General features: G+C 37.6%; 1 protein-coding gene across 1 annotated transcript in view; it reads left to right on the forward strand.

Annotated features, from left to right (window-relative positions):
* Window positions 1-26,982, forward strand: part of SPY (Tetratricopeptide repeat (TPR)-like superfamily protein) — a 310,171-nt gene that overhangs the window by 147,871 nt on the left and 135,318 nt on the right. Inside the window, exon 11 of the mRNA XM_089384094.1 lies at window positions 18,861-18,925. Coding sequence (XP_089240220.1) covers window positions 18,861-18,925 — 65 coding nt within the window. The remainder of the gene's footprint in view (window positions 1-18,860; window positions 18,926-26,982) is intronic.

Genomic DNA, 26,982 nt, shown 5'->3' on the forward strand with positions numbered 1-26,982 from the left:
CAACTCGTGGGGGCCTTGATGTTCTTGGTGAACTCCGGTCTGGACATATGCTTTGTTGTGAATACATTGAATCAATTTATTGTCAAGCCTCATCACATACATTGGATTGCTGCCAAGAATCTCTTGAGATATCTCCGGGGCACAATCACCTATGGACTGAGATACACTGCCGGGAATTTGAGGCTCCATGGTTATTCTGATGCTGACTGGGCTGGCAGTGTGGTGGATCATAAGAGCACATCGAGATGTTGCTTCTCACTAGGTTCTACTTCGATATCTTGGATGAGCAGGAAGCATAAATTGGTTGCTTTGAGCACCGCCGAGGCCGAATATATTGCTGCTAGTATGGCCTCCTGTGAAGCTGTTTGGTTGAGGAAGCTCTTTAGTGAGCTGTTTGGGCATGTGCTGGATACCACCTTGATCTTCTGCAACAGCCAAATGGGATTTGTCTTTTTGAGAATCCCATGTTTCATGACCGCTCCAAGCATATTGATATTAGGTACCACTTAATTTAGGATATGGTACAATGGGGAGCAATAAGGCTCCATCACATTGGGATTGATGATCAGGTCGCAAATATTCTTATGAAGCCCCTGGGGAAGGTCAAATTCTTAACCTTTCGTGAACGACTTGGAGTCGTGGATAGACCCTCTTATGAGGGTCTCGTTTGAGTTGGATGTTGAGCTCTGGGAGCTTCGGGGGTTTGGGGTACTTCTTGGAGCTATGAGTGACCATAGGGTGAGTGGCTCACCTTCCCCTAGTGGAGTGCTGTGTACAGAGTGAGTGGTTTGTTGGAATTTTTAAGTCTAACCCGTTAGAAATCTTTCCTGTACTTTCTGATTTATTCCTACCTACTTGTTCTGTTAATTAACAAGTTATTTACCATGTAAATACTGGAAATAAATACAAGTACATGCTCAACACATTACAAATCATCAATTGAAGGAAACAAAAACAAGCACACAAGTGACACCATTGTTTTTGGACTAATGTCCCCGAAAAAACCCAATGCGGGAAAATCGATGCAGCTATCTGAGGGTTTGTTTTGTTAAGCAGTTTCAGAATACAATTTGGGTGCCAAATCCGGCTCACCCAACATAGAAAAATATCGACAGTAGTACCTCTCTACTCGGAAGCAGATATTCTGGCTGAAACCCTAGATAAAACACTCTGGCAGCTCCTTAGCTCCAATCTACCCCATGAAACCCCAGCGTCAGCCTCTAGGGACTGTGTCAGCTCTCTCTGGCCCAGCATTAGCCCAACGTCACTTTGGCTTGACCTGCGTTAGCCTCTCGAGGCACTGCGTCAGTCCTTTGGCCCTCTGCGTCGCTCACGCTAGCCCTATGAAGATTGTACAGCTTCTGGCTGCCTCTGCGTGAGCCTTGGATGGCTCTACATGAACCCTTGGCTGGTTTTGCATCCCTCACTCTCGGCTACTGCGCTGATCCTCCCGGTGCTATCTCTGCCTTTCTGCTTTTGTATTCACTGCCCCTCAGCTGCAACTCTGATCACTCTCTCAACTTTCTTAGCAAACCCAACCCCAGAAAGTCGAAATCTTGATCTCTTGGTGTGTTCTCCAAGTGATCCTCAAGCCTCCTCTTATACTTTTCTCGTTGACAATTCAACGACCAAGATTAAGTCCCTAATCAATGGCTAAGATAAACTCTGGCTTGATCCATGACGTTTGGACCCTTCTAACACCGTTTAATATTAATTCACATTAATATTTTATTTGCCCTAAGTTTAGACTTAGGGACTCCATTAAAAATATTAATTATTTCAATATTTCCCAATTTGTTTAGAATCTGCCCAAACCATTTCTAGGTATTGGAGATCTCATGTGCTTTAGCCTCTCCATCTATTTTCGTGGCTAGAGCACATCTGATGCTACCCCAAATCAACATGGTTCACCTTCCTTTGTTATACCCCATGATGGTTGATATATGCATAGGATGAGTGGTTCACCTTTTCCTATCACATATGAGCAAGATGAGTGGTTCACCTTCTCCTATTGATACATCCTACCCATGTAGTCCGGGACTCATGGGAATTACCTCTCATCTGGCCAATTAGTAGGGAAATGAGGATAGGGACCATAGTACTACCGATGGACGCATTGTGTACTACCGTACTCCCTATGCTAGGATGTTTGATATTGATCTGGGATCAATGGAGACTGACTTCGGGTTAGTGAAGATTGGTATGATACATTCTCGCTCATTTCTTCTTCATTATTTCTTCATGGTTTAGCAGAGAAGAGCAAAGCAAAGTAGGGATGATAGGGATGGTACAGGTTGTCAGATGGTTTGGCAAGTGGAGTTCTCCCTAGTTGAGAGGGAGTGTTAAATTTGGAAACTAGGGCCAAACCCCACCTTGGACAACTCATATGATGGATATGATATTTTTGTTGGATTCCTCTTTCCGAGAGGTGTAGGATTGATTTAAAGATCATCTTATTCTGACATGTATAAATGGAATTATGAATTTATTTCTCTATGGACAAATTGTCAAGGTCGGCCAACAATCTAATGTAGGCTCAAGAAGCCAAAAAGTCGTGTCTCTTCATCGTCAACGTTGCATATAAATAGAAGGAGCATCTACCTCATTTGGATATTCACCATCTCACACATATCTCTCTTTCTCCTCATTTGATTGGGTCGTACAAATTTCTGGTAGCCTTCTTCTCCTCCATGCGAAGGGTTGATTGAGTTTTCTGTATTCCTGCGTTGGAGCAAGTTTGACCAGCGTTGACCAGGCATCATTTGACCTTGTTTGACTGTGTTTTTCTTGGGAAAATTTTTGTTTGGGCAAGCTAGATTCTATAACGCAGATTTGTAGGATTTCTGGGTGGGTTGACCAATGTTGACGGTAGGGCCTTTGACCGCATAGCTGATTGTGCGTTGACCAAGTTTGATCGATTTCTTCAGGACTGTTTTGCGCTGTTTGGACTATCTTTGAAGGCCGAGTTGACTGGGTTTGATTGAGCTGAATTGAAGGAGCATTGTTGTTGGTTTGACCAACATTGACTTTCTGGTTAGGGCATCCTGTTGACTACAGTTTGACTGGACTATTTTGATAGTGTTTGGGCAAGTGAATTTTATATATTGTGCTCTCTCTCTACTGAACTTTTGAAGAATAATAAGAAGATCTGATCAAAGGGTTTTCCCCACATTGGGGTTTTTCCCTGGCATTCACCAAATATTGTGTCTTCCCTTGGCTTGTCTTCTGCTTATTGTTTATGTTCTATGTGCATTTACTATCAATGTTTATGTGATTGCTAATCTGGAAATTGATATTGGGCTAATAAGAAAATTGAAGTAATTTTTTTTAAAGCATAGAACATACCATTGTTGTCTAAAAATTAACATGAATAATCTCCAATGAGGGAGCAACAAAGCGAAAGGGGTTGGATCCATTAGTGGAAGGGATGGATGAACAACCCTCATAATCAAAATTGGGGTTGGCCACCATCATTCGTTTTAGACTCCTCTTCCTCCCTATTTCAACCTCTATGGCTTTTTGCCTAGCTTTTTCTTCCCCAAAGTTCTCAAAATTTTCTAGCAACTTGTTTCTAATTTCCCCAATTTGCTCTGATGGTGTTGCTCATGAGACAATTGGGCCTCTAATATTGACCAAGTGTTGTTTCAACTTGTGAATGCTCCCTTCGCCTCCCTTAATTTTTTTTATGATAAAATTTGCAATACATTTGATTGTCAATCATCTCAGCATATGCCCAAGCATTGTCTTTCACTCTATTGCTTTTTGCCTAGCTTTTTCTTCCTCAAACTTCTCAAAATTTTCTAGCTACTCCTTTCTTATTTCCCCAATTTGCTCTGATGGTGTTGCTCATGAGACAATTTGGCGTATAATACTGACCAAGTGTTGTTTTAGCCTGCGAATGTTCCCTCCACCTCCCTTAATTTTTTTTATGACAAAATTTGCAATACATTTGATTATCAATCATCTCAGCGTATGCCCAAGCAACGTCTTTCACTCTAGGAGCCATTTTCAGATAATTGGAATTGGAAATGAAAGGGCAAAAATTTGAAACTGAAAAGAAAGAAAAACAACTCTTAATATTTTCTAGAAAATTTACTCATTTCAATTTCTAGATTTGAAAAAATAAAGAAAAATAGGGCAGATTTTAGAAGTGAAAAAAAAATACCTATAGCCTCCTCATTGTTGCTCCAAAAACCAACTCCTCAATGACAAATGTTGCTCCAAAAGCCAACAACTCAAGGCTGCTCCAAAGATCGCCCAAGAACCTCGTCAATGCTGCTCTAAAATCCAACTCTAATTGCTCACAAATGCTCACACAAATGCAATGAAATAGTTGTGAGGAAATATGATGGGGTTGGGTTACATTTATAGCCATGGGAGAGGGGGAGGGGCTAGGGTTTTAGAAAAGCAAAACATTTTTATTTGGGGTTCACAGTGTCATATTTTTTTGTTGCGGCCGCGCTGGTCTGGGTCAAGTTGGGCTCAGTCAGTCGGATTAGTCCAATACCAAACTAGTGTAGAGAAATCAAGGGCATTATAGTGATCAAATTCTTTAGATAGATTTCTCTTATACTTTGACATTTGCTTGTGATTGTTCTTTACTTCCTATTAGATTTGTTATAATTTATTATGTTTCTTTCATCAAGACAAATGCAAAAACAATAAAGATCATGACAAGGGACACAAGATGTAGGCGCACAACTAGGGAAAAACCCTTAGGTAGGGAAAACCTAGTCAAGAACTCTCCCTTCAATGGATTCAAAATAAGTTGAGATGATCAAGACCCTTATTTCCTAGACCAAACTCTCCTTCCATCCATCAAGTCAACCTTGTTCCTAAGTGACATATCATGCTTAAGTTCTGAGTCCTTTATTCAACATTTTGTTTTTGCAAAAATGTGATACCTCAGTCTTGTAACATTTTGGTTCCTCAATACTGTGATACCTCAATTCGTTTGTGGGATCATACGAAACTTTTGATCCTGTAGTCTGACAGACTTCGGTCCTATAGTCATGCTATTCTTCGTTCCTGCAATTTGTCATGCTTTGGTCCAATAATCGCTTAGTGCCTTGACCTGTAATATCTCAGTGCTTCGATCTTGCAATCAATACTTTGATCCTGTAGAAGATCCGAATCATCCTTCCTTCACTATCTCTACAATATATCCGAACTTCTGCAATCTCTCTTTGCCATCGAGTTCACATGGGCATTTATAGTTGTTTCTTAATGTAAATGAGCCAACATGAATAATTTCTAGTAGCCGACTTACGGATGATCAATCTAGAAGCCAACTTGGAAGGTGACTTGATGGATGAGGTTTTGACATGACAAAATAGATTTTTATATTTGATACTATGAACCCAAGAAGAGATTCTTACATAATAAATTTAACTTTGACTTAAACAAAAATCCTAGAAGCCTACAATGGAGGCTTGACCTATGGCCATTGACCCAAGCATGAAATCCATGCTTTAATAAATCAATAATAAATATTATATTTGACAAATATATTACATCATGACTCGAGTCAACACTCCCTCTTAACTAGGGAGGTATTCATAATTGCATACGTATAAAGGTACATGGAAGATCTCAAGATGAAATGAACTACGAAGAGTTCTAGCACACTCAGTGCTACGATGTAGATACCTGACTAGGGTAATCTATCTGGGTGGGATTAAGATGGACTCAAGCTTTCAGCCACTCTAGGTACCATCAGGCTTACTTGCTAACGATGAACCCAGGGATCTAGGTGCATATCCAAGGTTGAAGCTCCATGACCAACGCCACCCTCCCTCTTCAGAATCTAGACATCAACACATATGCCAGACATATGTCCTCCCAAGCATCCGCCATTAGATGCTTCATCTCTCATAATAAAATAAATCAGATATATCCATTTGTCCAAGCATGCTTCCAAAGTGTTCAACCTTCTTATGGAGAGATTTATCTGTACAATTACAACCCCAATTAATAAGTTTTCGAATATATATACAAGAAAACACAAACGTTTGGTGTCCTAAATCACTCTGATGTTGCTTATATCAAGTGTTCCACGGGGTCACGTCCCCCCACCTGAGGGTCGATTTTCCTTGCTCCCTCGCGCTCCGGGGACTTGGGGACGAGAGGGGGACGTTTCCCCATGCTCCCAAAAAACAAGATACACGAGGAAACTTGAAAGGGGTCGTTTTCTCCATTTTTTGGGTTTGTTTCCTCCAATTGGGGTCATTTCATAGGTGAAAGGGGTCTTAAGGGGTGTTGAGGGGTCGTTTCTCTAGAAAAAATTTGCAATTTTTTTTAAGGGACAAAAAAATCGTAATTTTTAATCTTTGTTGACCGACCGTGAAGGGTTTACATTATGTTCATTTCACATTTCATTTTCTGTTTGCTCCTTTGTTGAACTGAACACAACTACCATCGCCAAGCAACCTTCTGGCTGCACCTTCGTTGAATGGAAAGCTGCCGCTCATGTATCAAACTTGACTTTTATATTATTCAATATTCAATGTTCATAGTTGGAAGCAATGTTTTAAGACTCCGACTCCGACTCCGACTCGGCCGAGGATCGACTCCGACTCCGACTCCGAAATGGTAATGACTCGGCCGGCTCGATTTCAATGACTCGGTCGTTGTAAAAAATACATTAAATATTTATTTTTTTTATAAAAAAACATAATTTTAAAGATTTTAAACATAATTTTAAAGATTTTCATTCATGTTTCCAAACACACAACATTATAATATAGATGGAAGACAACATATGATCAAAGTAGGCTCATGAACCAATCCATTATATCAAAATGGTACCCAATGGCAATACATAGTCAACTGTCATACATGATCGAAGACTCAAAACAAAAAACACATAACCAAGGAGGCTAGAAATGGCCTCTACAACAAAAGTAAACTGTGACGGTGACCAGACTCCAGTACTAGTACTACAGTACTACTGGCTAGTAGCTACTGCCAGAGGAGCCAAGATCATGTCGATCAATCTCTAGATCATTATCATCAGAGTCAGACGGGGGGCCCCATGGCTGCTCCTCATCATCATCATCCCCAACTGCAACTGTAGAAGTGGTACCACTAGCAAGCTGTGCAACTGCAGCAGATGCAAGCTGAGATAGAGTAGATATGCGGCTGCGCTTCTGTCGTGGCTGAGCAGAGGAAGCACCTACAACTGGAGTCCTTGCTGGCTGTGAGACTGAGGCTGGTGGATTGGGATCTGCATTCAACTGAACAGGCTGAAGTTGAACAACATGTTCAAGTTCAACTGATGTCTCCATATCTAAATCTAAATCAAGATCCTCATCAGGATCAAACTCTGCTGGACAACTCTCCACTACCCAATCTGATGTTAGATCAATGTCTTCCAACACAATGGGATCTGAATCAGGTCTTTTGTTCAGCAAATGGTTTCGTCTGAGCCGAAGGTTGTATTGGACATAAACTAGATCATTTAACCGTTTTTGATCCAAACGGTTTCTCTTCTTTGTGTGAATCCTCTCAAAGACAGCCCAATTGCGCTCACACCCAGATGCACTGCAAGTTTGACTCAAAATACGAATTGCAAACCTTTGCAATTCAGGACAATGGCCACCAAAGGCCTCCCACCATTGTGCTGCAAAAAACATAGGAGTGTAATGAGTTAGCTCAACAAAATTACAAATTATATCTAACTTTCAAATTATAAACGATTTAACAAACTTAAAAAAAAAAAGTAAAACTATTAAGAATTTGAAAATTGAAATTTTTGTTTACCTGGCTCATCTGCTTCTCTTGCAATCTTTGCTAGGTTCTTCCCAAAGATACCTGCTGCATTGCTGAAGATATTGGCCTGTCGGTGTATCTCCAGCTGATCAGACTCCAATGGGATCATGCGTTCAATGCAATCAACCAGTCCATCTCTGACCTCCCCCCTCAAAGCTCCTGACTCCTTAGCTTTATAATGATACCGTGGGTTCAAAAAATACCCAGCTGCATGTATAGGGCGATGGAGTTGATTGTTCCATCTTTCATCAATGATTGCCCAAATGGGCCCATACTTTGCCACTCTATCCTTGTATACCGTCTTTATTTGCTCCTTTGCTTGATCCATAGCCTCATAAATGAAGCCCATAGCCAACCTTTCCCCATCCACCAACCGCAACACCTTAACTAGTGGCTCAGCAAGCTTCACAATCTCTGTTGCCTTTCTCCAAAAAGTTTCTTCATGGACTTTCCTTTTCAATTCTTTGCCTTCTGGTTTGTTAGACCAATTGCTTTGATTCCATTCATCACTGGAAAACATCTTTTGCAAGTTTCTATGTTGGGAAAGCATAGATTGCAATGTCAAAAAATGTGTAGCAAATCTAGTGATGGCAGGCCTAATAATATCCTTGCCCCCAGTGTGTTGCCTCATGAGGCTCAAAACCAATGTATGATCGTAGATAAATTTTGTTATGCTTTTGGCATGATCTATAGTGTTTTTGACCCAATCTAATTTTCCAATATCCTCAAGCATGAGGTCTATGCAATGTGCAGCGCATGGGGTCCAAAAGTTGGTCTTGTGTTTTTCCTCTAACAGTTTACCAGCAAGAACATAGTTAGAGGCATTATTTGTGATGATTTGAACAACATTAGCCACCCCCACCTCCTAAACAACCTGATCCAATAGCTGAAACAACAAGTGGCCATCTTTTATCTTATTAGATGCATCAACTAATTTTAAAAACATGGTTCCCTGTGGGCAGAAGACAAGAAAGTTTATGATGGTACGGTTTCTTTGATCAGTTCATCCATCTGACATGAGGGTACACCCTGTTCTTGCCCATGAGTCCTTGAACTCTTGCAAATACTCATTAATGGATTGAATTTCTTTCTGCAAACGAAACCCCCTTAGCTCATGCATAGTAGGGCCTTTGAAGCCTTTTCCAGCAGCATGTATGGCATCAAACATAGGCTCATAATATGGTGAACGAGCAACATTAAAGGGGATATCAGCATCATACCACCATCTAGCTTTGTAATCACAAGCAGTCTCCCTCAATTCTTTCTTCCAATGGTCATCTAAAGTGGGCTGCATTTGAGTTTTACTAACTTCAGGACCATGTGCATCTGATGGAGAGGAGGGAGTGAAATAACTTTTGATAGTCACATCTCCCTTTTTCATTGACATTCTACCCTTTCCCTTATCTTGAACAGAACCAAAAGAGGGAGGAACATATCGGAAAGGGTTGGATGTATCAGTTTGAGGGATAGAGGAAGAACCCTCAAAATCATAATGGGGGTTGGCAGCCATCATTTTTTGTATCTCCCTCTTCCTCCCAATTTCAGCCTGTATGTCTCTTTGCTTAGCCTTATCTTCTTTAAATTTCTCAAAGTTGGCCAACAAATTCTTCCTAATCTCCCCAATTTCTGGTGAGGTACATGGGGTAATTTGGCCTCTAATCCCTGCCAAGTGTTGTTTCATCCTATTAATGCCCCCAGGACCTTCCTTAATTTTCCTATGGCAAAATTTGCATTGCATTTGACTATCAACCATTTCAACATATGCCCAAGCAGGATCTCTTGCTCTAGTTGCCATTTTTTGACTAGGAAATGAAAGCAAACAATCTGAAAATGAAAAAAAAAAACCTTGATTCAATTTTCATTTATTTGACAAAAAACACTCTCTAAGATTTCTAGATATGCACCTAAAATTTACTAAGCAAAAACAGATTTATAGAGGTGAAAAAAAATACCTCCAGGCACAAACTGCCTCCTCAAGCTTGCTCCAAGAATCAGCTCCTCAATGCTGCTCCAAATGGCTGCCCAAGAAGCTCCTCACTCCAGCTACAATGCTCCTCCAAGACTCCTCACTGCTGCTCCAAAACAAGCTCAAGAACTGCTCACTAACTCTCAAAGAAGACTCTCACTCAAATGCATAAGATTGCTGTGAGTGAATGAGAGCACTTGGGTGTGTTAAATAGGGTTTGGGGGGGGGAAATGGACCCCAAAAATCATTTAGCAAATTCATATACCTATTTGGAGTCCAAACTAACCAAAAAACCATTTAAAAATCCATTAAACTTTTATAAATCCGCTGTAATACGTGTTGCTGGGCGGTTTCTTGTGACTCGGCCGAGTCATAACGGAAACGGCCGAGTTGACCGAGTCAGCCATGACTCGGCCAACTGGACCGTTCCAAAGGCTGTTTCAATGTTGGAGGTTGTGGCTCGGATCAACCCGACCGTTTTGGTTTACGGTTATAATCATACCACTGTTTTAAGAAACGGCTGTTTCGAAACCGAAACGGCCGGGTTGATCCGAGCCACAACCTCCAACATTGAAACGGCCTTTGGAACGGTCCGGCTGGCCGAGTCATGGCTGACTCGGCCAACTCGGCCGTTTCCGTTATGACTCGGCCGAGTCACAAGAAACCGCCCAACAACACGTATTACAGCGGATTTATAAAAGTTTAATGGATTTTTAAATGGTTTTTTGGTTGGTTTGGACTCCAAATAGGTATATGAATTTGCTAAATGATTTTTGGGGTCCATTTCCCCCCCCAAACCCTATTTAACACACCCAAGTGCTCTCATTCACTCACAACAATCTTATGCATTTGAGTGAGAGTCTTCTTTGAGAGTTAGTGAGCAGTTCTTGAGCTTGTTTTGGAGCAGCAGTGAGGAGTCTTGGAGGAGCATTGTAGCTGGAGTGAGGAGCTTCTTGGGCAGCCATTTGGAGCAGCATTGAGGAGCTGATTCTTGGAGCAAGCTTGAGGAGGCAGTTTGTGCCTGGAGGTATTTTTTTTTCACCTCTATAAATCTGTTTTTGCTTAGTAAATTTTAGGTGCATATCTAGAAATCTTAGAGAGTGTTTTTTGTCAAATAAATGAACATTGAATCAAGGTTTTCTTTTTTCATTTTCAGATTGTTTGCTTTCATTTCCTAGTCAAAAAATGGCACCTAGAGCAAGAGATCCTGCTTGGGCATATGTTGAAATGGTTGATAGTCAAATGCAATGCAAATTTTGCCATAGGAAAATTAAGGAAGGTCCTGGGGGCATTAATAGGCTGAAACAACACTTGGCAGGGATTAGAGGCCAAATTACCCCATGTACCTCACCAGAAATTGGGGAGATTAGGAAGAATTTGTTGGCCAACTTTGAGAAATTTAAAGAAGATAAGGCTAGGCAAAGAGACATACAGGCTGAAATTGGGAGGAAGGGGAGATACAAAAAATGATGGCTGCCAACCCCCATTATGATTTTGAGGGTTCTTCCTCTATCCCTCAAACTGATACATCCAACCCTTTCCGATATGTTCCTCCCTCTTTTGGTTCTGTTAAAGATAAGGGAAAGGGTAGAATGTCAATGAAAACGGGTGATGTGACTATCAAAAGTTATTTCACTCCCTCCTCTCCATCAGATGCACATGGTCCTGAAGTTAGTAAAACTCAAATGCAGCCCACTTTAGATGACCATTGGAAGAAAGAATTGAGGGAGACTGCTTGTGATTACATAGCTAGATGGTGGTATGATGCTGATATCCCCTTTAATGCTGCTCGTTCACCATATTATGAGCCTATGTTTGATGCCATACATGCTGCTGGAAAAGGCTTCAAAGGCCCTACTATGCATGAGCTAAGGGGGTTTCGTTTGCAGAAAGAAATTCAATCCATTAATGAGTATTTGCAAGAGTTCAGGGACTCATGGGCAAGAACAGGGTGTACCATCATGTCAGATGGATGGACTGATCAAAGAAACCGTACCATCATAAACTTTCTTGTCTTCTGCCCACAGGGAACCATGTTTTTAAAATCAGTGGATGCATCTAATAAGATAAAAGATGGCCACTTGTTGTTTCAGCTATTGGATCAGGTTGTTGAGGAGGTGGGGGTGGCTAATGTTGTTCAAATCATCACAGATAATGCCTCTAACTATGTTCTTGCTGGTAAACTGTTAGAGGAAAAACACAAGACCATCTTTTGGACCCCATGCGCTGCACATTGCATAGACCTCATGCTTGAGGATATTGGAAAATTAGATTGGGTCAAAAACACTATAGATTATGCCAAAAGCATAACAAAATTTATCTACGATCATACATTGGTTTTGAGCCTCATGAGGAAACACACTGGGGGCAAGGATATTATTAGGCCTGCCATCACTAGATTTGCTACACATTTTTTGACATTGCAATCTATGCTTTCCCAACATAGAAACTTGCAAAAGATGTTTTTCAGTGATGAATGGAATCAAAGCAATTGGTCTAGAAAACCAGAAGGCAAAGAATTGAAAAGGAAAGTCCATGAAGAAACTTTTTGGAGAAAGGCAACAGAGATTGTGAAGCTTGCTGAGCCACTAGTTAAGGTGTTGCGGTTGGTGGATGGGGAAAGGTTGGCTATGGGCTTTATTTATGAGGCTATGGATCAAGCAAAGGAGCAAATAAAGACGGTATACAAGGATAGAGTGGCAAAGTATGGGCCCATTTGGGCAATCATTGATGAAAGATGGAACAATCAACTCCATCGCCCTATACATGCAGCTGGGTATTTTTTGAACCCACGGTATCATTATAAAGCTAAGGAGTCAGGGGCTTTGAGGGGGGAGGTCAGAGATGGACTGGTTGATTGCATTGAACGCATGATCTCATTGGAGTCTGATCAGCTGGAGATACACCGACAGGCCAATATCTTCAGCAATGCAGTAGGTACCTTTGGGAAGAACCTAGCAAAGATTGCAAGAGAAGCAGATGAGCCAGGTAAACAAAAATTTCAATTTTCAAATTCTTAATAGTTTTACTTGTTTTTTAAGTTTGTTAAATCGTTTATAATTTGAAAGTTAGATATAATTTGTAATTTTGTTGAGCTAACTCATTACACTCCTATGTTTTTTGCAGCACAATGGTGGGAGGCCTTTGGTGGCCATTGTCCTGAATTGCAAAGGTTTGCAATTCGTATTTTGAGTCAAACTTGCAGTGCATCTGGGTGTGAGTGCAATTGGGCTGTCTTTGAGAGGATTCACACAAAGAAGAGAAACCGTTTGGATAAAAAACGGTTAAATGATCTAGTTTATGTCCAATACAACCTTCGGCTCAGACGAAACCATTTGCTGAACAAAAGACCTGATTCAGATCCCATTGTGTTGGAAGACATTGATCCAACATCAGATTGGGTAGTGGAGAGTTGTCCAGCAGAGTTTGATCCTGATGAGGATCTTGATTTAGATTTAGATATGGAGACATCAGTTGAACTTGAACATGTTGTTCAAATTCAGCCTGTTCAGTTGAATGCAGATCCCAATCCACCAGCCTCAGTCTCACAGCCAGCAAGGACTCCAGTTGTAGGTGCTTCCTCTGCTCAGCCACGACAGAAGCGCAGCCGCATATCTACTCTATCTCAGATTGCATCTGCTGCAGTTGCATAGCCTGCTAGTGGTACCACTTCTACAGTTGCAGTTGGGGATGATGATAATGAGGAGGAGCCATGGGCCCCCCCGTCTGACTCTGATGATGATGATCCAGAGATTGATCGACATGATCTTGGCTCCTCTGGCAGTAGCTACTAGCCAGTAGTACTGTAGTACTAGTACTGGAGTCTGGTCACCGTCACAATTTACTTTTGTTGTAGAGGCCATTTCTAGCCTCCTTGGTTATGTGTTTTTTGTTTTGAGTCTTCGATCATGTATGACAGTTGACTATGTATTGCCATTGGGTACCATTTTGATATAATGGATTGGTTCATGAGCCTACTTTGATCATATGTTGTCTTCCATCTATATTATAATGCTGTGTGTTTGGAAACATGAATGAAAATCTTTAAAATTATGTTTAAATTCTTTAAAATTATGTTTTTTTATAAAAAAAATAAATATTTAATGTATTTTTTACAACGACCGAGTCATTGAAATCAAGCCAGCCGAGTCATTACCGTTTCGGAGTCGGAGTCAGAGTCGATCCTCGGCCGAGTCGGAGTCGGAGTCGGAGTCGATCCTCGGCCGAGTCGGAGTCGGAGTCAGAGTCTTAAAACATTGATATCAATGGTCATGCTTTTCATTTTAAATTTGTTTTAGTTATATGATTCATCGATTTATATTTTATATTTATAATTTTTTAAGACCTCGATGTCCCTCCACGTTTCCTAAGAATTGGTGGGGAGCTTTTGCATAGGCCACTTTCTTCATTCACTTCTTCAAGAACACCAAATATAACCTCAATACTTTGCAAGTCTATCTGTACTACTTTCAATCTTTAGTTTTATTCTTTCTTTAAGGTATTCACTATGCCATCCCTCTCAATTGGGGAGATGTACTCTTCCTTCTATCTATACTCCCTCTCAATATCAAAGAATCTTCATTCTTTCTTATGACATCTTTATCGTCATTTATAGATTCCTTCATCATGCTCATCATTACTATTGAATATCTTTAATTACAAACATCTTCAACATCTTGAAGATCATGTAACTGCAAAACTTTATTAGCAAGTATAACCAAATACAAATAGAAGCATGAAGTTAACTATATCATAATGGAAGCATCAAAACATTCAAACTTTGGACATCAAATTCCTAAACTTAGTTAGGATCATAAACAATAGGAGACACATACTAGACTTCAAATTCTTGCTAGAAACTCAGTCAAGTCAGTCACATTATATCTAGGGCCTCAATATTTTTTTTAGAGATATATGACAGATTCAAACCCTAGATTCCGTCTTCGAGACACAAAGCCTTAGACATCAACAATTCAATCAAATAACAATTTTACTATGCACCTAATGTTTCAACAATTTTCAAAATTTACATGTCAGACACTACTGGGGTTTGTTGCAAACCCTAGATTTTATCATAAAGGCTAAATCACATCAATAATAAAAAACAATATCATCATGCCCTAGAAAATTAATCTGTACTAGGGTTTTGTTACAAGCGCTAGATTTTAGAAACTAAGTTAGCTTATTCACATATACATATCTAGAATGCACTAGCATTTATTATTCATACTTACTAGGTAAACCCAAGATACAAACATCAATATATCGAAGTTAGATATACAACAATTTCATTTAGACTAGGGTTTCGATCATACAAACGAATATACACCTAGGATTTCATTCCTAGGACCTCATTTTAGCTAATACAAGGGTCTTGCTTATAGACTCTAATTTACCAAACCCTAAAGTTGTAGGGTTTCGTTACATAACTTGGACATTAACAACAAACCCTAAATAACTAGGGTTTCCATCATAACAATACCAAAACCTTGAACATCAAAAGAATAGGATTTCTAGACTTCATCAACAACCCTAAGTAGACTAGGGTTTCATAAATATTGACATACCCTTAGGTTAGGGTTTTACAATGAACCTTTTTAGGGTTCCACAAGAATGATAATATAATGAGGGTAGATTCAATCTAATGATTAATCACCCTAACAAGAATCTTATGATTCGAAAACCTAGACATGAGAGAGTTAGTAATACCAAGCAAATTTTTTAAAATGATCATACTTTCAATGAATACAACTTTTTACATACCTTGCGTTACTCCTTTACAAACCTTGTAGGGTTTCCTTGAAGTGCTCCCTCTGAATTTAGCTATAATTTTTATACCTGCAATACTAATTGACAAATACAACCAAGCAAAATGTTTGATACCAAAAACATGATGTCAATTTGACAATCTAGGGTTTTCATGGATTAATGGAGGATGTAATCCTAGGGTTTCCAAGTACAATCCTTAGATCTAGTAATAATCAAATTAGCATCCTCATCAATCATCACTAGGTATTACTATATACCCTAGACTACTTACAAACTGTAAAAGTCAATAGTAATGAGTGATTAGGGTTAGGATTTCTATATGAGGGAACAAGCAAGTTAAGGTTAGGGTCTAATAGCAATAACTTTTGATAATGAAGACAACTATCCCTCATAACTATCTTTCATAACTATGAAGGTTCCTTCAATGTCTGCTACTAGAAGCCATGATCTTCTTATCGCCTTCAAGACTGTCAAATGCTTTCTTTTCATAGCAGACATGTATGATTCTTATAAGTGACAGCTACAAGACCTCACGATGATCTTCTATTGCTTGCTTTCTTCTTCAATTTAAGCTTGATGTCCTTTCCATCACTATAGATATGCATGTACAAATCTGCTTTCATTTCTCCTTTAGATGGATATCAAATTTAATTTGTTTCTTAATGCACAGGTCTGTAAAAATGTCTTAGTCCCTTTAAGATGATAGTGAGTACATTTAAGCCCAGGTAGGAGGCTCGACTCCTTTTTCAAATGACTGAAGCTTCTTTACAATAGGAGTTTCGGCTTTCTTTAAATACTTATGCCCAGAACTTTTGATTCCTCTCTTAGGGTGACTGTAGTGAGCTTAAGGATAGATGACAATTCGTTTTTCAATGGCCCTTTCACAAGATGATTGTGGCTCATGCCCAGGTCTAAGGAGACTCGTCTTCTTTTCCTATAATGATAAGGTGAATCTTCCAACCAGTCCTATAAACACTTTGCACTAGCTTGCTTGATCATAAAGGTTATTCCTTGATTACAGAAAGTACCCAGAAATTTGGATCTCTGAGATAGCACCAGATTTCAGACTTCTTTTAATGATGATTTCAGTCCTTGTAGAATGTGCCCAGCACTTCGATCCTAGGCTTGATGGACTCAACCTTCTTTGGGCTGATTAATTATCCTTTTCGGTCCTCTTAAACAAATCTTTTTAGGCCTTCACTTTTCATATATATGTTTATGATCCTATTACAGTGGTTAGGGCTTATTTATAGTGCCCAGATTTCTGCTATACTTCTTTTAGTAGCTCGGTAACCCTTCCTGACTTATCTATCATGATTAGTAGCCTTTGTGATCTCCTTCCTGCCCTTTATGCAAATGAACCTCGCTCTGATACCACGTAGAAAAATCAAGGGCATTATAGTGATCAAATTCTTTAGATAGATTTGTCTTATACTTTGACATTTGCTTGTGATTGTACTTTGCTTCTTATTAGATTTCTTATAATTTATTCTGTTTCTTTCATCAAGACAAATGCCAAAACAATGAAGATCACGACAAGGGACACAAGGTGTAGGCGCACAGCCAGGGAAAAACCCCTAGGTAGGGGAAAACCTAGTCAAGAACTCTTCCTTCAGTAGATTCAAAATAAGTTGAGATGACCAAGACCCTTATTACCTAGACCAAAGACTCCTTCCATCCATCAAGTCAACCTTGTTCCTAAGTGACATATCATGCTTCAGTTCTGAGTCCTGTATTCAACATTTCATTTCTGCAAAGATGTGATACCTCAGTCCTGTAACACTTTGGTCCTTCAATACTGTGATACCTCAATTTGTTCCTATGATCATACCAAACTTTTGATCCTGTAGTCTGACAAACTTTGGTCCTATATTCATGCTATGCTTCATTCTTGCAATTTGTCATGCTTTGGTCCAGTAATAGCTTTTAGTGCCTTGGCCTGTAATATCTCAGTGCTTCGATCCTGCAATCAATACTTTAATCCTGTAGAAGATCTAACTCATCCTTCCTTCGCTATATCTACAATATATCCGAACCTCTGCAATATAACAGAACTTCTGCAATCTCTCTCTGCCATCGAGTTCACATGGGTATCTATAGTTGTTTCTGACTGTAAATGAGCCAACATGAATAATTTGTGGAAGCCAACTTGTAGAGAATCATTCTAGAGGCCAACTTGGAATGTGACTTGATGGAGGAGGTTTTGACATGACAAGATAGATTTTTAATATTTATCTTTGACACCGTGAACCCAAGAAGGGATTCTTACATAAGAAATATGACTTTGACTTAAACAAAAATCCTAGAAGCCTACAATGAAGTCTTGACCTATGACCATTGACCCAAGCATGAAATCCATGCTTTAATAAGTCAATTTAATAATAATAAAAATTTCTTTTGACAAATATATTACATCATGATTCAAGTACAATTATGAGGACTGCCACTAGTTACATTCTTCAACAACCAGTCCCCGATCCGAGTTAAGGGCCAAGTTGGACTGGAATGGGGTTCTAACTGGTTGAACTGGCTGAGTTTAAAAACACTGGCTGCTATTTAAATTTTGAAATGATTCATCATGCATCGCAACGTCATAGAAAGATTATGTAGACATTAGTAGATTGTGTTGTAGCAGACTAATAGTACTTCTTAAGTTCTCGATAATGAGCAATGATGACGAGAATTGTTTTTGTGATACGCAATAATGATTAGATAGTATTATTATTAGTCTATTAGTATTTTTTTGTAATTTGAATTTCAAAATTAGTAATAGTTCTACTTTTTATAATTTAAATTTTATCATTCATGTTCATTGTTTATGCTGAATTACTAAATTTTATTTTTTTAATAAATATAAAAATTAGTTGCTGCACTTGCCATCCCCAACCTGCCGTCCCCTGGAAATTTGGGGGTGCGCTCTAGCCGTCCTGGAAACTCGTCCCCCCATACCCTCTGACCCCACAGCCAGTGCAGCATAGGAGAATACAAACTGATATATTTGAAATGCAGGGACTATTTTACATTGTTTTGAAATCTATCTGTAATGGGAGTTGGTATGAATATAGTCCTTGAAAGGTACGAAAAGGTTTTTATTAAATGTGATGAAGGATACAAACTAATGAATTTGAAGTGCAGGGACTGTTTTACAAGGTTTTAAAATTCACAGCAATTGGTAGATTGGATGATATTTCAAACTAATATTTTATGTTTGCAAAAAGCATGCCTTTCAGTTATTGGAGTAGCTGCCCTAGATTTATGGTTTTATAATTCTGAAGCAAAACTGATCTTGGCTTCTTTCTGTGGCAAATACATGTTGATACTTCCAATCTGTAAATCGTTTTTTTGGTGTTTACAGAATCGCTTGCTAGCCATGAACTACATCTATGAGGGCGAAGATGATAAGCTTTATATTGCACACAGGTCTCACTTTCATTTTATTCTTGTACCCTGAAAACTTATCCCAAAATATGAAAATGACAACAGTACAAAAGCTTACTCTATGACAAATGGAAAGCTAGCTCAGATGCAAATGCTTGCTTTGGACTTATTTGTTTCAAATGGATGTATTTACATGTTTCTCATGTCTGATGTCCCAGCTAAGGTTACTTGAAATGATTCCCAGGAGTAGGTTCCTGCTTGTGCATGGAAAAAATAGTTATGTCAAAAGCCATACGAATTCCAGTAGATAAAAAGCCATAAGCTGATGTGGTAGATAAAGTGATTTACTAAGTTTATTGCGTTGATATTATGTGTCATAATCGAGAGGATGCATGTTCCAGAGATTGAAATGGATGAAGATAGTATTAACATGCTTTTTGTTATACAGGTAAAATATAAAATAGTGTCATTAAACTAGTCAAGACAATCAGTAGCAACATGTATTTTAATTAAATTTATGTTTAGCAAGAACAGTAATGGCTTGCCTCAAAGAAATATGGCATACAAGTTATTTCATTATTGGTAGGTAGTGTATCAACTTCAAGCACATTTGGTGCTGTTACGAAATTACCACAAAGATGTGTAATGTATAAAATATATATTGAATTATAAATTGAATGATGAATTACAATCCTTTGTGACAGTATATATATATATATATATATATACACATATACCCCTTCACACTAGTAATGATGTATATATATATATATATATATATATATATTACATCATTACTAGTGACCCCTTCACATCATTGCTAGTGACCCCTTCACACTAGTAATGAATCTTGATGTAATTATATATATATATATATATATATATATATATCTATATATATTACATCATTACTAGTGTGAAGGGGTATATATATATATATATATATATATATAGACATTACATCATTATATATATATATATCACTGTTGTGAAAATCGCGATCGGGATTAAATCGGCGCGGGGAACAAATCGGAAAAATCGAAAAAAAATCGGGAAAAATCGGGAAAAAATCGTTTGGTACAAAAATATTCTTTTTTTTTTTTCAATTTTTTTAATATCTAAACCATCTACAACATAAAATAAATACATTGACACATAAATATGATACAAAAACTAATGATGTATATATATATATATATATATATATATATATATATTACATCATTACTAGTGACCCCTTCACATCATTGCTAGTGACCCCTTCACACTAGTAATGAATCATGATGTAATATATATATATATATATATATATATATATATATATATATATTACATCATTACTAGTGTGAAGGGGTATATCTATATATATATAGACATTACATCATTACTAGTGTGACATTACATCATTACTAGTGTGAAGGGGTATATATATATATATATATATATATATATATATATATCATTGTTGTGAAAATCGCGATCGGGATTAAATCGGTGCGGGGAACAAATCGGAAAAATCGGAAAAAATCGGGAAAAAATTGTTTGGTACAAAAATATTCTTTTTTTTTTTTTCATTTTTTTTCAATTTTTTTAATATCTAAATCATCTACAACATAAAATAAATACATTGACACATAAATATGATAAAAAAACTAATATATAAGATGTTTAATATCATTTCTAGCGCTAAAATCACACATAACATTGAATCATGTCTTGAATAGTAAGTCCTGACTCCTGAGTCCCAACTCAGCCTCAAAATGTCAACAAAAAATATGATAATGTATCTCATCATGTCATAATGTCATATAAAATAAAATGAAAGTCTAATCTTATTGATTTCCTCTGCCCCTCTTGCGAGAAAATGCCATAGCTTTTCCTTTCCCTCTAGATGTAGATGCTGGTGCCTCTGCTGGTGGAGATGGTAGTGGAGTCTGATGTGCTCTAGAAGCTGAAGAACTAGAAGTAGGAGCTATAGGAGGTAGACCACGTCCTCTACTGGTGGCAGGGGTAGCCTGGGCAGGTGGTGTCACCTGGAAACATTACAATCTCCCAATCCTGAAATGCTGAAAAACTGATAAGTCTGCTGGATTTTAAATGAAATCTAAAATTCTACTTTCTCCATATGAAATCCAATGAGGCTGGAACCACTCTCAAACATCCTGAGTCATTTCATGGTAATGTTAAAAATTTAAGTAAAAGTGACATTCTCCTTAATCTTCATTTTCATATTTTTACTTTAAGAATTTAACATTACTATGAATAGCATATCCATACTAGGGCCTAGACTTGATCATTAAGCTGCCCCACTCAAAAATTATTTGTTTCTTTAAAAAAAAATTGCATGAAAAAACCCAAAAAAACGTTATAAAACTATGCTGTCGCGACCCTCGACGATTTTTTAAGTTTTTATCGCGATTTTTTCGTTTTTATCGCGATTTTTTCATAAAATCACGATTTTTTTTCAGTAAAAATTGGCAAAAAAAAATACTGGCGATTTTGTCATATAAAAATCGCGATTTGATCGACAGAAGGAAAAAATCACGATTTTTTCATTAAATCGCGATTTAATCGCGATTTTCACAACACTGATATAGACATTACATCATTACTAGTGTGAAGGGGTATGCTTCTTGATGTTTTAATTATTACTGTTATATTTTTATTATACTTGATTATTATGATTATTCTTACATATTATTTATGTTATGTTGCCTCTCCTTTCAATGATGCTCTCTGCTTGAAGCATTCTCGAGGAGAGCTATCTTGGGGGATTTCCTGTTTTTGGTGCGCTCTCCCTTGTACTTTTATCTGCAGATGTAGATGATTATCATGCGAGGGGTTTTGAGTTGTGAATGTTTGCAAAGTTGGTTTGTAATGTGGTTATAATGCCTCCAAGTTCTTCTAGTTCGTTTTGTAAAGTGGTTTCTTGATATGTAATTGAGTTTTCTTTGAAATTTTCCTTTTTCACTGGTTTTAGCAAATCTACCTAGTGACATAGGTTTTTGGACCCATATTACTTATATTTCTTTCCTCCCTCTTGAATTTAATGAATTGCTTTGTGAGGTTCACGATGTAAGTGCCCCACTATATCAACCATACTCTTGCTATCACCATATCCATCCCACCTAGTGGTAATGTGTAAAATCCTGTCTGTAGTTCTAAATTGTGCATTTGTACACAAACCTTGTGGAATCTTCCAACATCAATGGCTTCTCAATCATCTACAATCATTTTGATATTGGCAAAATTATGCGTGTGTCTAGAGGCTATCAATATTGATACATCCTTATGTGAGTTTCGTTATGCTCTCTTTGAGTTTTAGGGTCCCATGTTGCAGTTTTCTGATTATTGCCACCAGTAAGATCCTAGGTTTGTATTCCTACAATCTTGGATTTTGTCATCTTTTCTTTTCTGAGTTGGAGTGTATTGAGTTGTAGGTGCGTTCATGTCTTCTTTTAAATCTAATGCTTTCTTTTGGAGCAACAATTCTTCTTTGTTTCAAGGTTGCCTAGTGCATGTGATTGTCGCTATGATATCTAAGGTGTGGTTTTGTCACTATCAGATTCTAGTATGTCTTCTTCATCAGAAACCTCTGCCTTTTCTCCATGTCTGGTCTTGTGATCATATAATTGTTTGGATATGTCTCTCTGATTTGATGACCAATTTTCTCCACATTTGTGACAATTATTGTCCTTATCATTTATGAATCATGAATTTTGATTTCTGTTGTGGTTTAATAGATCAAGATATTTTTTCATTTTGAAAGTGGCGTTGATTTATGTACTTTTGCCTGTTATGGTTATAATAGGGTTGTGTTGATTTGTGTATCCTCTTTTGTTAGTCTCATAGGACCTTGGTTGCTATTTCATTAGTCTATTTTCAGCCAGATCTGCTTTGTTTATAGTGCCATCTATAGCAGTGTTGCTAAAATCGCGATTTTTTGCCTGAAACGATTAAATCTGCCGATTAAATCGACGATTTTTTCATTTTGAAAAATTTGTGATTTTTGTATTTTATATATATATATATATATATATTTTGTATTATTATTATTATTTTTTGTTTAAATTTTGATGATTTTTTTCCAATTTTATCCCGGTTTCGGGCCCTTGCCGATTAATCCCGATCGCAATGCCCACAATATTGATCTGTAGTGATAATATTGTGCATCTCTATCTCTTTCCCTACGTATTGTTTTAGTCTGGATATGTCGTACTGTTTCAATTGCCTCTATGTTGAACCTGATACCCGTGTTGTTAGAATTTCCCATTCATGGTATGCTCATCACATTACTCTTTTGATGAAACTTGGTTAATTTTGTGAACATCTTTTTTTCTTCATTTTTGAGATATTTGAATGTCATTAGCTTTAAGTGTGTCCCAATTATAATATGCATTAATTTTTTAGTATTTCTTCCACATGAATTGATTATATACAAGGGCTTCTAAATGTATGTATGCAAGTGATTTTAATCATAGTTTTAAAAACTGAAGCTGGGTTTTGAATTGGCCCACCTATCTAATTTGGTTTTGAACAAGAACCAGATTGAACTGGATTCAGTGAATCAGATTTGGAAAAAATACATAAAATTATTAATGTTTAATGGAAAAAAATTATCTTTAAGATTTCAAACCATGATTCCAAACCATTAGAGGCTAAATATGCAAAGTTTGTTCTTCTATATACCATGTAAGGGTGAATATATCAAAATAGCACCGAGTGCAATATATATCGACAATAAAATAATCAGTGAGGCTCTAAATGGCCTCTAGAGTCCAAAAACAATGCTACAAGCTATTGAGCCTATTGCAAATCACTGAGAAACATGGTCACTCATCGAACTCATCACTACTAGAAATGGGATCATCAACATGAGCTACATAAACATCCTCTGGCTCAAAGCCCTCAAACTAGGATTCCTCAACCTTATAATATGCTAGAAATTGAAAAAGCTTAACATGCCTAACCAATGATTTTAGATTGAGTGAAGGGTTCATCTCTTCAACCCTTGTAATATGGTAGATAAAGCTTAACAAGCCTTACCAATTATTTTGATTTTGAGTGAAGGGTACATTTTTGTTGAGGCCATGGTAGAGGGGTTCAACAATCAATACCACCAATCTACAATCAATACTACCAACATAAAGTTACATAAAGAACTTCATGCTCTTGATTAAATGACAATCGTATGACCCCATATATGATAGTACTCAATGAAAATGTTGCAATCCTACCAATCCTAAAATCCTGAAAAATATTAAGTCCATTAAAGTTTGAGTGGGATACAAAATTCTTCTTTCTCCATATGATGTTAGATAAGGTTGCAACCACTCTCAAACATCCTGAAACGATTAATGATAATGCTAAAAATTTAACATTACCATTGATTGCCAACATTGCTAGGGTCAAGTTGGGTTTTTTGTTTAGGTTTATGGTTTAAGAGGGGGAGTGTTGGTTTTATAGAAAGGGAGGGCGCGGGGTTTGTGAAGGACACAATCCCTAGTTTCCTCTAAAACCATATGAAAAATCACCACTATGGGCCCCATAATCCCCCCACATATATGAGATATGATGGACCCAGTTTAGAGTGGAATCGATCTGTTCATGCTAGTTAGTATCGATTAGGTACCAAATCAAACTGATACCAAATTGGTGGTTTGGTACCTAATCGGTACTAAATAGTCTCCAAAATGTATTTTTCTATTGGTTCATTTGCTGAAGGTTGCCGATCAGTCAGTTTGATTGGTTTTTGGTTCAAACCGATTTATTTTTAAAACTATGATTTTAATTTTTTAAATGTTGGCTAAGACATTGTGTAGTTCAAACTATTGATCTATTTTTTTCATCCATCCTACTTTCAACTTGCATCCTTGCCATTAAATCTCAACATTCCAATTTTAATCTTTAGACAACTCAATGGGTATGGATTAGAGAGCATAATATGAAGCGATTAAGCATGCATAGGTGGTGATGGCCATGCACAACCCAATGTTGGTTTTAAATCTTAAGTGTGGAATTCTTTGGGTTATATTAGTATAAGTAGGTTGTGGATTGAACTACACTGTAGATGCATAACTAGGTGTCAAAGTAGGGTTATGTAATCAAGTAGTATGTATGGTGTAATTTGGAGGGGTTTGGAAGTTTTAAGATGTAATTGATTATAGAAAATGATATTATTGCAACATGTATTTGATATGTCTAAGTTTGATAGAGATTCTATCATTCCAATTTTCAATTTGTCTAATCTAGATTTGGGTTCTTCCCCATTCTTGGTTACTTGATCCATTTTATCTTTAAATTCCATTGTTAATTCATCCCATCAACTATTCAGATCAATATATGATGCTGGTTTAATCAACATATGTTTTTGTGATGGCTTAAATGTCCTTTTAATCCTTTCTTTTCTTAAACTTAACTTTTTATCCTTTGTATAATATCCCTTTACGTAAAAATTAATTTATTTCCAAGGTTAAATTTTGTTTACATATTACCAACAAAGGGTTGTAGGAGGTGGTTGGTGAGAATTCCACCTTTCATTGTTATGGGAGCATTGGGTTGAGTACAAGCTAGTAGGAGTGTAAGAGACTTCATTCCCCTTGGAAATTGATCTATCTCTTTCCCTTGTCCTTTTGTCATGCAAGTTTTGAATTGATCATTCCTGTTCGAGGCTTAAGGAGGGTGTATTCATTCCATATATTCCCATGTTATGCACTAGAATTCAGTTTCTCCATGAGCAACTGGTGGGATTGTTCTCCATACTCATGCACCCTGGAGTTTTGTAGCTGTGTCCTTGTATTGAGCACTGTGATTTGAATCTAAGGGGGACCATAAAGAGTTCAACATGTTAAGATGATGAAATTGAGGTGAGAGATGGAAGTTTACAAAGCAGCATAGAGGCTTGGTTGAGAGAAAGGTATTCCCATCTAGTGTTGAAGAGCCAAGAGATCACTCTATTGGATTGACCTTGAAGGTAGATGGATTGGAATCCTTTTCACACATTGAGAACACTAAATTGGGAGGAGAATTTCTTGAGGGAGCGTTGAGTAGAGAAAGGAAAGACATTCTATTATGCTTGGGGGATTGTTTACTAAAGAAAAGGGTATATTCTTGGTGTTTAGGGTAGTGAAGAGAGTGCCATGGTTGGGTTTGGTTAGTTTTATGGTTTCCTAGAAAGTTTGGTGGTAAATAGTTTGGTTGAGCTTCCGAGCAATTGTGTTGGTAGAGTGACTTGAGTGTTCATAACTTGTTTCCTTCGCCTTGGTGGCCTCATTGCCCAACTTGGTGGTTGCATCTAGAGAGGATAACTTATAATTGGGTGGAAAAATGCTTGCCAAGGACTAGTTTCCTTGGACCAACTTTTTCAACCATAATTGGTCCATCGTTTTTAAGAAATTTTGTATAATTTCTAAAGATATGCTTGTATTTTGTTGATGAATGGAAGTGGGAGTTGGATCCACGGTGAATGCATGATGCTTGTGTGCATGTGCACGGTTAGGGTACATGCTTTGTAATTTGGAATCACCTTAGAGTTTATTTAGTTCAAATTTACATTATGCTTTTGATAATGTTGATATGCATTTGAACCTAAGTGGTGGTGGCGTTAGTTTGAGTCATTATACATATTGGCACACCCACAAGGCAAGCACCGATACAGTGTAGGGTTCTTTAAATTGTCTTCAAAATTTTTGAGTTCAAGTGGCATTCAAAATCTGCGAGGCCATTTTCTTTACGACCAAGCCCTATGTTATGCTTTAAAAGGTTACCCTTGAGGTAGCTAATGACATTTTTAAGTTAAAGTTTTGAATCATCTTTCAAATGGCTTGGAGGTTGACTTACTTTGAAGTGCTATATTCTAAGTGGCCTGATCAAGCTATTCTTTGTAAGAGGCTCAATGTGCTTTTTGTTATCTGTTGAATCTTCTTTTTGAATATGTCCAATAGTTTATTAGGGACTTTCAAAAGATGATCTTTTGAAGGGGCTTAATAGGTCATTGGGGGACTTTCGAAAGATATCTTTTGAAGAGGCTCAATAGTTCATGGGGACTTTTGAAAGATGTGAAATTGATCCTTTGAAGATGATAAATAATTTATAGGGGA

The sequence above is a fragment of the Pinus tabuliformis genome, chromosome Q (genome assembly GCF_031772625.1).
Source record: "Pinus tabuliformis cultivar Carrire ecotype Pingquan chromosome Q, CPIR1, whole genome shotgun sequence".
NCBI classification, from domain to species: Eukaryota; Viridiplantae; Streptophyta; class Pinopsida; order Pinales; family Pinaceae; genus Pinus; species Pinus tabuliformis.